We start from the raw sequence: 14,479 nt of genomic DNA on the forward strand, positions 1-14,479 counted from the left end.
CTGGTATTTTTTGTACCCTAGTTTCTTAGTGTTCCTAGCCATTTGAAAGGGAACCAGATATCTCACCTGGTTTAGGAGCTGTGGCTGTTGTTCTCCCATCTGGGGCAGACACTGAATCCTCTCTCGATGTTTCTGAGCTGGCAGGTGCAGCATCCACTACCTCCTTCTGAACCTCTGTGATAGTGGGACACTCTGCTACTTCCTTCTGAATGTCTGTGATAGCAGCACACTTCACCTCTGCAGGACAGACTTTACTAGGTTCCCGGGGACCTTCTTCTTCACACACAGAGTCCATTGGCTCCCCTACAAGGCACAAAATCAATATTGCTTACACCAGATAGTGTGTTCTACAGAGCCAAAGTATCAACACTGCTCTGAGTTTGTGCCCATCCCTAACTGTAGTTTCAACCATGCACTCTGATAGATATGCAGTCCTACAGTCCAAGAGTATTGACTGCAGACTGACGGCAGTTTTATCCATTTTTTCATGAATGTACTGTATACCAACTCAGAGAAAATTATCAGAAAATACATGCATTAATAACTGTTGCAGAAGAATAAAAATACTCTCACCATCATTCTGTTCTGTTGGTAATTCCCCTCCAGAAATGAATTTGCTCATCTTCTTCAGTATTTTCTTGTGGGATTTGGAAGGCTGGAATTTCAGTGCATGACATCTTGACAGAGAGCACAAAGGTAAATGTTTGGTTAGAACATATAGCTGCATATACACCTATCAAACTACCATGGGTCATCTTCATATGTTCCAGGATATCAGTGTTGAAGTTAACTGGAGCATGAATCACAGGAGGAAAGTCTACTGGGTAGAACATCATTACCTGATAGTGTACTGTGGACAGCATGTCTTGTTCATTATGGGCTTATAGACGTATTTCCCACTTCTGAAAAGGAGAACATAGACAGCCTTCACTGTAAAATTCATCGTCATATGTAAATATACAGGGGACTGTATGAAGCCAGGAGACTGCTACTCACCTCCTCCATCCTCGATCTATGAGGTCTTGGTAGTCTTGTACTGTCATGGTGTGAGACCACATCCCTGTAGAAAACAAAAAGAAACATCACAGCTTTAATGTCTTACCAGAGAACAAACTTTTTGTCCTTTTTTGTGATGTACTGTTGCTGGTGAAAGCCTTACAGCAACAAATAATAAAAAGGCTGAAACAGGAAGCATGTATATAAATAAGATGTAATTTGTCAACAAGTCGTCTGAGAGTCTGGTGAAAGGCCCATTTTTCTGTTTTAGCTTAAATCACAGTGTCACCAAAAGTGCATTCCCACACTGCTTTAAGGCCCCCATGGAAACAAATTTATTATTTGTAGCCACAACTTGGATCCTACTTCCCAGAACTGAGGTCTGAGCTCCCTGTTTCAACTCTTGACCTTTTCTTCTGCAACCATATACACAGTTTGCATCTGCGTACACATAGAGATCTCTATGGCAAGACAGCTATCAGTTTACATCTATCTAAAACAACCAAGGGAGCTGACTGTATACCAGTTCACACAACACACACTAAGTTTGCAACTAAGTATAATATTGCATGTCCCAGGAGAATGGTGCTTAGCCAGAGTCCACAGAGACGAGGAGACAACACAGTGTGATCCAACAGAGCGACACCACAACACTGAAGCAGTAAATGATTGGAGCTAGTACAGATACAGATAGGTTTTCTAACAGCAGAAAAACTCTGGTATTATCATTACTGAAGCACCAAATAAGGGGCTTTTCACACATACTGCAGCATAAATAATATTTAACTGTATGAAATCACACCTCAATAAAAGGAATGTTTAAACTTTATAGAAAGTTTTATCAACAATCATTGCCAATAATGAAATAGAAGTTAAAAATAAAACTTATGAAACAGAATGTCCTAAAAACTTTCAAGCTTAAGTACATTTGGTGAACGACAGGGTAGTCCTAGTTAAATCACACAAAAGGATGTGAGTGCAACAGCTGCAGTCATTGTGGTGCAACAGGGGAGCCTTTCCATCATTCACACCTGATCCAACCTCCAGCCTCCACTGAGGCATGACAGACACAGTAACACAGAGGAGGGCAGATGTTGTGCTCTGTAGTTTGGAGTCACGTTTGCTTTGTGTGTAACAACACTGTTGATAACATCACTGCCCCATTCACAAAGAAGAGAGCAGAAGCCCACTGAGCACCTGCTCAGAAAAGTCCACAATACAACAAAAAACACTGTTCATACATCTGATTATCAACAGACAGTTTCACATGTCAAGAGGCCTAAAATAACACATTCAATTCTACATTTGCAAGTCTAGTGTACTTTCATTTAACTTGTATCCACAAAGGGAACCTCTGACCTTTAATCACTGTTACTGACCACTTACTTACAAGAGTTACACCGTGAGTACAGTTTCCCTCTTGCCCAGAACCTGCCATGCCCACATGATGTAACATATCCAGATTACCACTCTTATCTTAGATTAGACAGCAGCTCTCGTCTGCGGGCTCTAAGCCCAATCACTCATTGACTTCACCAGGAACTGCCTGAAGTCTAATTATAGTTAACCCGTCTCGCCCCTGCTCACCTCAACTGAATGACACCATTCTGTGCTGCACACAAAATCCCTTCCCAACTTCTTGGAAAGGAGCTATAGCTATAGCTGTATCAAAGTCAAGTTTCTAAAAATGCCATGTTACATTAACACAAGTTATCTTTAAAGGACAGCCTCCAGACAGAACACACAGAACCCTTTAAGCTCTGCTAGTGTCTACTTTCACGTTCAATATAATGCTTACAAACCTTCATAGCATGTGACTGTGTGGTCTTTGACACCCTTTCGTGAACACTTCCATGGAAGGAACATTTCTGGCTGTGCTGGATTTTTACAAGCTACTGAAACTCTACCCTGAATTAACCTAATGCTCAAAGCAAAAGTAAACGAAGCCTGGCATCTTACCAAGCTTCCCTTGCTTTTCATTAAATATATAGTTACAGCAAGCTGCGAGTGGAAAGGCTCCTTTATGGATAAAATACTCACAAATACAGTCTTAGAGCGTTCACTGTTTTTTATTGCTTTCTCACTGACTGGCAAATGATAAACAGACTTTTTAAAAATCAAAGTTATGTGGTTCTACCAATCTGGCATTTATTTTAAAAACTACCTGACAAACAGATGTAAAAACAAATGGTTTTGTTGTTTTGTTGTCCACCAGGCTTTTTTTTTATTATTCACTATTACAGCACAAAAGTAAACAGAAGTGGCCTCCATGTGTGCAAATTAGACAGCGTGAGAAGAAGCAAATATGAACACATATGTACTTTCATTAAATGCTTTGTCTATTTACATTGTCACTAAACAAATCATTTCAGAGTTCTGTTGAAGTGTGTGTGTGTGGGGGGGGGGGTCCTAATCACAGCTGGACAAACTGTTTTCTCATAAACTTAAACTGAACCAAGAGTACAGACACATCTGCAAATCAAATTAACTACAAAACAGGATCAAAACTGAATGAGTGATTACATTTATCTATTTCTGATGATGCTGCCACAGTAACAATTACATACAGTACATATAGTAAACATACTGTCCTCTGTCTCAGCATGTTGTGAAATCACTGTTTCATATTCCGTCTCTGCTGTTACAGTACTCCACTCATTTTATGTTGTAATCCACGTTGCCTGTTACACCTGAAAAACTCAAGTCAACTCAAAAAAGTATGAGAAAGCCCTGTCTCTAATGCGTCAATGATACCGTATAACATCAGCTCTGAGCTATCAACGTGATTACACGATAGCACATCCTGAATTCCCCGAACTCCTTTAACCTGATACAGGCCTCCACTCGTGTGTCATAGCACGGCCAGGCCAAATGATAAAGACAGTGGCACTTGTGAGGGCAACAGCCTTGTTTTCCTGTCCAGCAGTGTATGACACCGTTCCTAAGCTAGCTTGATGCTAACATAGGTGTTGACAAGCCAACTGCTAATCTGCCACTGTTACGGCGTTAGTATCGAGTAAAACATTACTGCCCAACTGAACAGCAATTCAACAACAGAAGCCCAGTCTTGCTCAGTCATCTATCTATTCTGTGACAGTTTTGTTTTGTTTCCCCAGGGTGAAACAGTTGGGTTTAGAGATGCTAATAGCTAAAAACTGAGCTAGGTCAATAACCTGAGCACCATCCAAGTTGTACAATGTTAGCGCTAACTTATGAATATGCTCGCTGTGTACGGTCTTCCGGAGTCTGTATAGCAGTTATAACTAAGTCAAATTTCCTGACATTAGGAACACAGTGCCAAAACTTAGGTAGCAAGCTCTCTCAGAACCGGTCTCTGGTCCAGCAAATAACGGCGCTAGGTCGTTAGCATGCGCCAGTTCCGTTCTGCTATATCGTCTAGCTTATCTTCGCTACTTCATTAGACACTTACCATGAGAAAAGTTTCCTATTGCATTTTTACAGTAGCCACACCGGTAACCGTCATCCCCGCCGAAATATTCTACTATAGTGTAAGACTTGTTCCCTGCCATCTTTAATATCGAGGCAGATGACAGCTGAGTTTACTGTGTCCGGGCAAGTACTGCTGGATGCCAAACCCCGCCCTCATCCACTACGTCACCATTGCTGCGTTGAAGACGAGTGGGAGATTTGAAAGTGCTTAACAGCCAGTCCTCTAATATCTATTTTATGTCGCCAGTATGTTGGTTTAATAAGAACTCAAACGTGTCACAACATAAAATTGTGTTATAAGTAAAATCAGGCTCTATGCTAAATGTATTTGTAAACCAGGGACGTTATGATACAATTTTTCAATATAACCTTTGTGACAGACAAAACACAACATCTTGAGAAAAGAACTGTACAGCATATTTATTAAATCACCTGTGCAAAAAGGACAGCAAAATAAAACTGAACCAAGATCCTGCACAAACAACACTTACAGTAAATTACAAAAAGACCAAGGGAGAGTTTTGTATGTAGAAAAATAAGTTAGAAAAATCACAGCTGGGCCAATGATTTCTTCTTCTGCAGATATAAAAATGACCTTATGGAGTCTGTGTATTGTATATTACCTGTCTCACTGTCACACATACATAACGGAATTAATTTACTTTCTTTTTTATCATAACATATATATAGATCCCTCTCACCAGTCAGGTAATAATGTCACTTTCTCAGGAGAAAAGAGATTTAGAGGTTTAAGCACAGGTTCACAAAACCAGGAATTGGTTGTCCAGTAAAAAGTAAGTTCTCAGTTCTGCATGCGAGCTTCCTGCACCAACATAGTAGATTTATACAGGTGATGAAGCAGCAGCTAAAAAGTGCTACTAGGAGACACAAACCTTTAAATGAACTGGGTAGACATCAGTTATCTTGACTCCTGGTGATGGCTCTTTGGTTGGGCACCTAACTAAAATTCCCCTGTGGGACAGGGATGTTTTCATGAAGATATGTCATACTGCCTTGCTCAGAGAAGTCAGCCACAGTGTGCCCTTCCCCTCTTAGAACCCATTTGGTGGTCAGAAGCCCCTCCAAACCCACTGGGCCTCTGGCATGTATCCGTGCCGTACTGATACCAACTTCAGCTCCTGCAAAATAAGTACAGTAAATGTAACTCCTCCCATTTTCAGGAAAGTGAAAGGTTAGATCCATTTATAAGAAGATCTACAGTATATTCATATTTTTCTCAGATAGCAATGGGAAGTAAATCATGCCTGGTACTGTAACATACCTAGGCCAAAGCGGTAGCCATCAGCAAAGCGGGAGCTGGAGTTCCAGAATACACAGGCACTGTCCACCTGCTGCAGAAACTGTTCAGCTGTTTCTTCATTTTCTGTAACAATGACATCAGTGTGGGAGCTGCCATATTTGTGGATGTGGTCCACAGCATCCTGCATGCTGTCTACCACCTCAATGCAGCACTCCAGGTCCCCATACTCTGTCCTCAGGGACTTCACCTCAGATGGGCTAAAAGTTAAATAGGATGCAAACCGGGGGCCTGCATGGATCTTCACCTGAAAGGAACCAATGACACAATGATTTTTAAACAGAATAATTAAATAACCACAAAAATATTGTCTAGAGCTCACCATCAAAATATAAAAAATATTTTACCATGTTACTACCAATCTATGTGTAATATTTATGCCCAAAGTTCTGGAGTGTGTCTGAATGTTTCTTACATGCTCTGTTCTCAGCATATCAATGATCTGGTCAAATATAGGAGTTCGCAGTAAATCTCTGTGAATAAGGAGGGTCTCCATGGCGTTGCAGGCTGCAGGATAGTCACATTTGGAGTCTCTGACTAGAATGAAACATAAGTTAGTGTCTTTATTCAACAGTTCTGGGTTATTCCAACAAGTTAACAATAACAAGTTAATTAATAAACGCTTATACAACATTAAAACACTGGCAGAAATAAAAACACAGCTACACATAGGAAACACATACCAATATCAATAGCTTTGTCTATGCTGGCATCACTGTCTATGTAGACGTGGCAGACGCCCTCGCTGTGGCCCAGTACAGGAATCCCCTTAGCTGCCCTTTGGATTTCCCGCACCAGCTGGGATGAGCCTCTTGGAATGATCAGGTCGATCATCTTGTCTAGTCTGCACAGATCCTCAACCTCTTCACGTGTGCTCACCTACGCATCAAGGTCAATTTTAGCATATTATTCGATATCTGAGTTAACGCTATAGCCGTGTAAAAAAACTCGAACTATGTTTAGATAATGTAATGACTTCAGTATTACCAGTTGAATGGCATCTGCCACTCCATGAATGGAAAGTGCTTCCTGGGTTAGTTGATGTAGAATCTTATTGGTGTTGGCTGCTTCTTTACCCCCCTTCAGTAGCAAAGCATTTCCACTGGCAATAGCCAGAGCTGAGACCTGAAACACAATTTTAAATACATGAAAATTTGAGTTTAATTCCAACCAAGTAAAAAGAAAATCTCCCAAAACAGCAGCTAATGGTGATTCAGTCTACAAGCTGCACACTGGGCTTGACTGACCTGTGGGAGACAATCAGGACGTGACTCAAAGATGACCAGCAGGACACCAATGGGGACTGTGATCTGTTCCAGCTCCAGGTTGTTGGCTACCCTGGTCCTCCTCAGCACCCGACCCACACTATCTCTGGAGGACACAGAGAGCTGACGCAGGCCAATGGCGAGGCTGTTTAGCTTAGAAGTTGACAGAGCCAGGCGGTTGATCAGAGCGTGTGAGAAACGACCTGTGAGGAGAGAGAATAAACAAATAAAAACACTGACAATGCAATACTCTTTAGATCCATGTAGAGACCACTGCTGAAAACCAGATGATCCCAGCCTCCTTCCTTAAGTGGAGGTGCTACGGTTGAGGGTTAACCACTGGCAGAGCATGGCATGTGAGTGAGACAACGGCATGCAGCTGTGGATTAAGGTGCTCAGTGTCTTATCTCTGTCCCTCTTTACCTGATGCTGTTGCTATCTCCAGGTCTTTCTTGTTGGCACTGAGAATCTCATCTTTTTTCTCTGTGAGCAGCTCAGCAAGACAGCAGATGATCTCTCCTCTCTGGAAAAACAAACATACACATACACTCATATTATTAACGTATTACAGAGTAATTAAAGCTACTACCAGTACAGTGAGAAGATATATGATACTGCTGCAATCAAGCCTAAAACAATTTATTTATCTTTATTTATCCTCATAGATCATTTGGTTTTAGAACTTCATTTCAGTCAAGACAAACCATACTGATGGAACAAGAAACTCACCTGTTCAGGGTGCAGAGAGGCCAGAGACCTGCCTGCATGCCGGGCCATCTCAGTCTGCTGCTCCACAGTTGGACCTAGTGGTATCAATAATACATGCATCAAATATAAAAAACTCAAATACGACAAGTGGGTAAATATTCTTTCCAGATGGTTTTAATCATTACCTGCAGGTTTCACTTCTGAGAAGAAGGTGCCAACTTTCTTCCCTTCCACAATGTCTGTGATGACGTGGCCTGTGACTTTAGGATGTGTGCCGTTGGCAATGACAACAGACGTCCCACCCTGTAGTGCCCAAAGGGCTGCTTTCACCTGATTCAGACAAAATCAGCAATCATGAGCATAACTTTTTCATCATTCAACCAACTCAGTCCTGTTTACACTTTGACATCAAATATTTTCTGTCATGCTGACCTTGGCTTCCATGCCGCCGATGCCAACTCTGGACTTAGTGCCGTAGGTGATCGACTGCTGATCTCCAGGATAGAATATATCAATAAGCTTGGCATCATCTGTTCCTGGGGGACTGTCGTATAGGCCTGTTGGATAGATTTGTTTTCTTTTTAATCAAGGAACTGAAGCAGTCACGCTGACACTGCCATTTTTTCATCAGAAAAAAAACAGAATAAGAATCTATACAGGATATCTAGTGGAACATTTTTTATTTACATATGATTCATTGACATAAACTAATCAATAAAAGCAAAGCAGAGATGGCTAATTAAACTAAGGCCAAAAAGAGAATTAGAGGACTTTGAGAACTTTTTCTAGATATCACTTTCAGATTTGAGATAATTCGTTATAAATTATTTATTTAATCCTTAGTTGCAGCCCCTTTGAAACAATCACATAAAATGAACTAATATGAATGTTTACAAGCAAATCAAAGTAAATCATATCAAATGAGTGATTATATCTGTACCTTCAACATCGGACAGGGCAATAAGGAGGTCTGCTTTCATTTCAACAGCCAGTCGTGCAGCCAAGCTGTCATTATCTTTGATGCTTATTACCTGAAATACAAACAGAAATTTTATCAAGGCAAAAGGAAAATCACAGTATCTCACATTATACTGTAGAATAGCAGCTTATCAGTTGCTACCATGCAACAAAAGCCTCCCAGTCCCATTCAGTGGCAAAACAAACAACATATGTTCACCTCTTCCCACAATGAGATAACACAGGCCGGTCTGTGCAGAAGATATGAAAACCACACTTTGAATTAGCAGAGAACAATTAAGGCAGCCAGAAGAATTAAACCATGTGTCCCAGAAGTAAAATGTTAATGAGGGTAGAAAAATAAGTTGAAAAGAAACATACGTCTTTCATTTATGCATGTGTTAAAAAAAAAATTCACCACCACAATTCCGGACCACATTTAGCATTCCCAGCATGCCCTTCACACAGTACCCACATTTACCCCCTGTAGGTCACTGTTGGGAACAGGGGGTGGAACAACAGCATCATTGGTGTTGATGATAGGAACTATGTTCATCCGCAGCAGTTCGTGGAGTGTGCTGTTCAGGTTGCGACGCTTCTGCTCATCATGGAAGTCCAGGTTGGTGACCAGGATCTACATAAGTGAACAGAAATGTAAAGAATGAAGTGACTTTTAAGTCATTTGCTGTCAGCATCTTATTCTGTGATGAGAGCCAAGTACATACTTGTGCAGTGCAGGTGCTGTATTGGGTGAACATAGCTTCATACAACGCCATCAGACCACTCTGTCCAGCAGCCGCACACGCCCTCGCCTCCAAAACTGGAATTGACTGAAAAACAGAGATTTCACAAAAGTTAAACTCCAAGGTTATTAACAAATGTTTATCTAATATCTTGCATTTAAGACTGTTATTCACCATTTCTTTGAGTTGGTTCTGTCCAGAATGCAAGGCTTGTCTGACACTTTGAGACAGCAGGATCTCATGTCTCAGTCTCTGCTTCCCAAATGCCACGGCTCCACTGGTGACAATCATCATCTCTCTTCCTTGATTTTGCAGCATGGCCACCTGAGAAAACGCACAAAGACAATAACATTCAAGTTCCTCTTTCAAGGTCAAGATCACTCCTCAGACCAATGATTTCCCAGTGATGAGTCAACACATGCTCACACGTCATCAAAATAAGTTCTTCCCTCATCTACATCAACAATATTAATGCGGCTTTACCTGTTCTACTATTGAGGCCAGTCGCCCTAATGCCAGGCCACACTCATCTCCTCGTGTCACCACAGCACTTCCCAGCTTCACTACGATGCGTTTGGCCTGCTTTAACTCACTGCGGTGGGCAAAGGACTTCCCATGGGGACGTGGGAGTGAGACTGCAGAGAACAACACACACATCAGCACGCACCTTTATAGCATACATATTAAAGAGATGGTGACACAAGTGTCCATTTCAGGCGAGGACTTGCTGGTTACTTACATTTAGCCTGGGAAAATGCTCTGAAAGAGACTGAACAACCATTTGACTGCCAGTTTCTGGATGGCAGGCGAGAGCACAAAGCCAGCCTGGCAAACATGGCACTTGATGACAGCTGTGATGAAAACACACAAACCAGTACCAGGTTACTCTGACAGTGCAATAACCTCAGCTGAGATAAACAGCTTTAGGATATGATAAACAAGATGTAAAGTTAGCTATCTACACCAAAGCTTAAAATGTAAATACATTAAAATACCCTAACTAAATCAAATGATATTGCAATTCATTTGAGCATTATTTTAGTATCACTGCATGATGTGTCATGATGATTTGCATTAGTCATTAGCATTATGTTGGTAGCTGAACTTGACACACTGACCCACTGAGGATGATGCTGTTTACATTAGTTAGCTAAGCTAGCTAAAAAACCTAGGGGCTAGGCGCTATTAAGACAATATATGACATATGTATATATATATATATATGAAACCATTTAAGTTAGCAAGTTAGTTAATAGGGCTAACAGACTGTAGCTACGTGTCTACTGAAACTGCTGTCAAAAGGTGCCGGGGGCTAGCTAACGTTAGCTAGCATTAGCTATTACGGGCTAACTCACTGCTAGCTCAGCGGTTATTCCTGACAAAATGAATTGAGGAAAACGTGCACAAACGGATTCTTACCTGACAATATGAGAATCCACAAAAACCAACCACAGCGATACCTGTGAGTCCTCTGCAGGAGACACGTAGTCAGCCGGTCTGAGCGCTGCTTTGATGCCACATCCACAGCCCACGTTGGTTGGGAAGTGGAAGAGTTGAGCTATTCACGAACGACGTCTACGTAGGCTATCTGGATACGTCAATGTAGAAAGAAATAAACTGTTTTCACGTACGTAGAAATAGTACGTTTGCTGGGCGGACGCTTAGGTATCTGTGGGAAGTACAAGCACAGGGATAAGAGAGTAAAAGGAAGGTTTAATGATGAACTTATTGATTATTGAACACAACTACACTCAAAGACAGACACCTCTGGAAATGAATTTATCCTAATTAATTCAATGAAAAGAAATGTGACACATTTATTTATGAAAAATATAACATATTGATAAAAAAACAAATGTAGACATGACTGTTCTGTATAACATCATAACTGTCCTAATTAACGCTGAATATTACTGTAGGCATATTTTGCTCATTTAAATAAATTAAACTGAAGGTCCACTCACTAACTCCTCATACTGATATCCAGGCACCTCCATTTGCTGATGAGTTATTGAGATTATTTTAAACTTGCACACTAAAATGGATTCCTTTATTTAATTTAGAAATGGAAAAATCTAGGAAAAATAACAAGTAATTTATTTCACTTAATCCAGTTTGTTGGAAATGTGCCATTTGATTGTGTGGTCTCCTGAGAGTCCACGGTTTGAGAGGGTGACCGGAAGATATCAACTCATTGTTAGTAATCTGACACTGAGGCACATGAGTGACGTGTACGTGCCAAAAGAGGTCTGTGAAACATTCATGAGCAGGATGGCTCAGAGCACAGAGCACACTGAGCTGCCATAACAGGTGCAAGCAGAGCTATGGGGACTGTAGAGGAAAGTTTGAAGTGTCCCGTCTGCCAGGATTTCTTCACAGATCCAGTGACGCTCCCATGTGGACATGACTTCTGTCTCACCTGTATCCAGGCTGTCTGGGAAACTGATGGGCCTAATGAAGGTCCTTTCTTCTGCCCAGAGTGTCAGATACTCCTCTCCGCTGACCTCACTCTGGAGATAAACACCAGTCTTCAAACCAAAGTAAAGGACTTCACCACTAACAAGCAATCAACAGCACAGCTACAGACAACAACTCCAAGCAGGGCAACCAAATCATCCTCAACTATCCACTGTGACCACTGCATAGAGACGCCATCAGTGGCCATAAGGACCTGTCTGACCTGTGACGCCTCCCTGTGCCAGGCTCACGCCCTTCTGCACGAGCAGAGGTCTGCTCTGAGGGAGCACACAGTTGTGGAGGTGACGGGAGACCCACTGTCTCTGAAGTGCAGGGAGCACCGTGATGAGCTTAAGCTCTTTTGTATGGAGGAAAAGGTCCCTGTGTGCTGTTTGTGTGTCCTGGTTGGGATGCACAAGAACCACAAAGCATCTCAACTCCAGGAAGCCTGTGCACACTTCAAGGTGAATGCCAGTATTGTTGTTTCATTGGCTAGTGTGTTTTATTTTCTTGTAAACGTTGTGGTTATTCCTTTCTTTGTCCGTCAGGATATTCATTTTCCATGGGTTTGTTATATTTCTATTTGTAGAGTGTGTTAGAGACCACTATGAACCAACTGCTGAAGAGGAGAAGTGAGGCAGAACTTGCCATTAAGGACTTGGAGTCACTGTATACACAAACAGTGGTATGGTCAATATGAAAGATCATACATTTTTTAGACAGAATTTCTTCTTGTGCATTTTGAGACAATCTATACTTTTGTGTTTTTTTCTCTAGAAGTATGCTGCAGATTTCAGAGAGAGAATCTCAGACAAGTACAGCAGGATCCGCGTGGTTCTGGATGGTGATGAGCGTCTGATGATGCAGATTATAGATGCAGAGGAGGCATACATGACAGAGTGGCTAGAAACCCAGAGGGGCATCATGGAGGCCCAGATCAAAGAGATAGATAGCCTCAGAGCCTCCAGCAAATCACTCCTCCAGGACACAAATGATCTCCGATTCCTGCAGGTAGATACCTAATATGATGATGACAGTGGGATATTCTGATAAAGTGTTTTACAAATGCTGCTAAAATATTTTCTGTGACTGCGATGCATACAGTTGTACATGCCCTGTTTATTTTTAACAGCAAATCACAGCAGAAAATCTTTGGTGAGTATATCACTTCTCTTTTTTTCTGAGATGCCCTCTTTTAGCATGGATTCTGTCTTCTAATGGTTTTCAGTTTTTATCATAGTGAACCCTTGGATCTAGCACCTATCCAGGAAGTAGACAGGGAACTGTGTGAGCCTGAGAAACTGAGAACAGTAGAGAAGCTGGTGGACGACCTTTCTGTGGCTCTGTCCCAACACTTTCCACGAATGTGGTCATGTTAGTGAAAGATCTAATATTTACCAATTTAAAATCAACCCCTGCTATCTCTGTAGTTGTGTACTGAATGTAGATTTTTATTTGCAGATCTAAGTTCTCCTGCTCTGGACTCTAAGACAGCCCATCCAAAACTGGACATATCCCAAAACAAGAAACAAGTGTACTGGAGAAGACAGCCTATCAGTGAGGCTCTGAGCCCTCAGCCATATGACTCCCAGTACAGTGTTCTGGCTCAGGAGAGTTTTACTACTGGCCAGCACTACTGGGAGGTCATAGTCCAGGAGAAACCCTACTGGCTGATAGGTGTGACCACTGGGCCAGCCGATAAAAAAGATGGATCACACCAGAGTCCCTCCAGCCTGGGTGTGAACAACACATCGTGGTGCATCTACCACGGAGATGGGCAGTACCTGGCATGTCATGATACCCAGGAAAAGCAACTGTCAGTGGGAAAGAGAGTCAGAAAGCTGGGCATACTGGCTAATCTCCAGAAGGGGGAGCTGTCATTCTACGATGCTGATGCTATGACCCTGCTCCACTCTTTCTGTGTGCAGTGCACAGAGCCTCTCTACCCCATGTTAAACCCATGCATTGATGTGAATGGACTGAACAAGCAGCCTCTTACCTTGTTTTGGATTAAGGACACCTGGGACTGGCATGTATTCACAGATGGAGGTAAAGAGTGAACTCAGAGGACAACTTTAAATGATTCACTGATCAAACTCTAAATTCTCTTCACACAATATCTTTCCATGTTTATTTCATTTTTGTTTACATTAAATTACATGGTGGAGATGTCAAACATGCTGTAAAAGATGTGTTCCAGTCAAGAATTAAGCTGTTGATAAAGAAAATTATTGGTGAAGAGAGATAGTTAACTTTTTTTTCTATAGTCATAGTTGTTCCTATATTATCTTTCCTGTGTAGTTGTCATGTAACAGTAAATATTTCATCGGGTATCGGGTCCAGAACTTTTGTTCTGCAGTAAAGTCTAGCTATTCGTTCAGCAGCTTCAGCAGCTCTCATGTTCAACCCGATGTAGTTCAGGAAGTAAGTGACCCGTGTGTAAACTACTGGCTTGTTCTTTGTACAGTTGTCCCCTCAGTTTACCAGACCATGGAGGACATGCGTGCCTTCATTCTCACATGTCAGTGGCCTTACAGAGTTGCTGCCCTGCAGCAAACAAATTATCCTCTGAGGCCAAATAACAT

The 14,479-nt window shown here is 41.7% G+C and overlaps 3 protein-coding genes across 7 annotated transcripts in view; 1 reads left to right on the forward strand and 2 right to left on the reverse strand.

The window, feature by feature from the left end:
- The window catches only part of LOC108885765 (arginyl-tRNA--protein transferase 1), a 46,291-nt gene extending 41,686 nt beyond the window's left edge, over nucleotides 1-4,605 (reverse strand). For 3 of the 4 annotated variants that reach the window (XM_018680198.2, XM_018680197.2, XM_018680196.2), the window contains exons 1-5: nucleotides 4,427-4,603; nucleotides 997-1,060; nucleotides 840-902; nucleotides 574-677; nucleotides 67-303 (exon numbers count right to left, since the gene is read on the reverse strand). In XM_018680198.2, coding sequence (XP_018535714.1) covers nucleotides 67-303; nucleotides 574-677; nucleotides 840-902; nucleotides 997-1,060; nucleotides 4,427-4,526 — 568 coding nt within the window. In that variant the 5' untranslated portion in view covers nucleotides 4,527-4,603. Of the gene's footprint in view, nucleotides 1-66; nucleotides 304-573; nucleotides 678-839; nucleotides 903-996; nucleotides 1,061-4,426 lie in introns of all 4 variants that reach the window. The other variant, XM_018680195.2, reaches the window with a different exon arrangement.
- Nucleotides 4,606-4,841: 236 nt separating this feature from the next.
- Nucleotides 4,842-11,022, reverse strand: LOC108885764 (delta-1-pyrroline-5-carboxylate synthase). 2 transcript variants are annotated; one of them, XM_018680193.2, is made up of 17 exons: nucleotides 10,857-11,022; nucleotides 10,177-10,288; nucleotides 9,921-10,072; nucleotides 9,612-9,761; nucleotides 9,420-9,524; nucleotides 9,176-9,328; nucleotides 8,678-8,768; nucleotides 8,170-8,294; nucleotides 7,923-8,067; nucleotides 7,759-7,832; nucleotides 7,453-7,552; nucleotides 7,012-7,232; nucleotides 6,752-6,889; nucleotides 6,448-6,643; nucleotides 6,180-6,301; nucleotides 5,729-6,011; nucleotides 4,842-5,585 (listed from the first exon to the last, which is right to left on the reverse strand). In XM_018680193.2, the coding sequence occupies exons 2-17, from the start codon at nucleotides 10,271-10,273 to the stop codon at nucleotides 5,404-5,406; spliced, it is 2,334 nt and encodes a 777-aa protein (XP_018535709.1). In that variant the 5' UTR covers nucleotides 10,274-10,288; nucleotides 10,857-11,022; the 3' UTR covers nucleotides 4,842-5,403. The 2 variants fall into 2 exon arrangements, with proteins under 2 accessions (XP_018535709.1, XP_018535708.1); XM_018680192.2 differs by having other exon boundaries at nucleotides 9,170-9,328.
- Nucleotides 11,023-11,753: 731 nt separating this feature from the next.
- On the forward strand, nucleotides 11,754-14,372 carry LOC108885767 (tripartite motif-containing protein 14-like). Its single transcript, XM_018680200.2, has 6 exons — nucleotides 11,754-12,358; nucleotides 12,484-12,579; nucleotides 12,672-12,905; nucleotides 13,027-13,049; nucleotides 13,135-13,268; nucleotides 13,356-14,372. The coding sequence occupies exons 1-6, from the start codon at nucleotides 11,762-11,764 to the stop codon at nucleotides 13,952-13,954; spliced, it is 1,683 nt and encodes a 560-aa protein (XP_018535716.1). The 5' UTR covers nucleotides 11,754-11,761; the 3' UTR covers nucleotides 13,955-14,372.
- Nucleotides 14,373-14,479: the final 107 nt, after the last annotated feature.

The sequence above is a fragment of the Lates calcarifer genome, linkage group LG16_LG22 (assembly GCF_001640805.2).
Source record: "Lates calcarifer isolate ASB-BC8 linkage group LG16_LG22, TLL_Latcal_v3, whole genome shotgun sequence".
Classification (NCBI taxonomy): domain Eukaryota; kingdom Metazoa; phylum Chordata; class Actinopteri; family Centropomidae; genus Lates; species Lates calcarifer.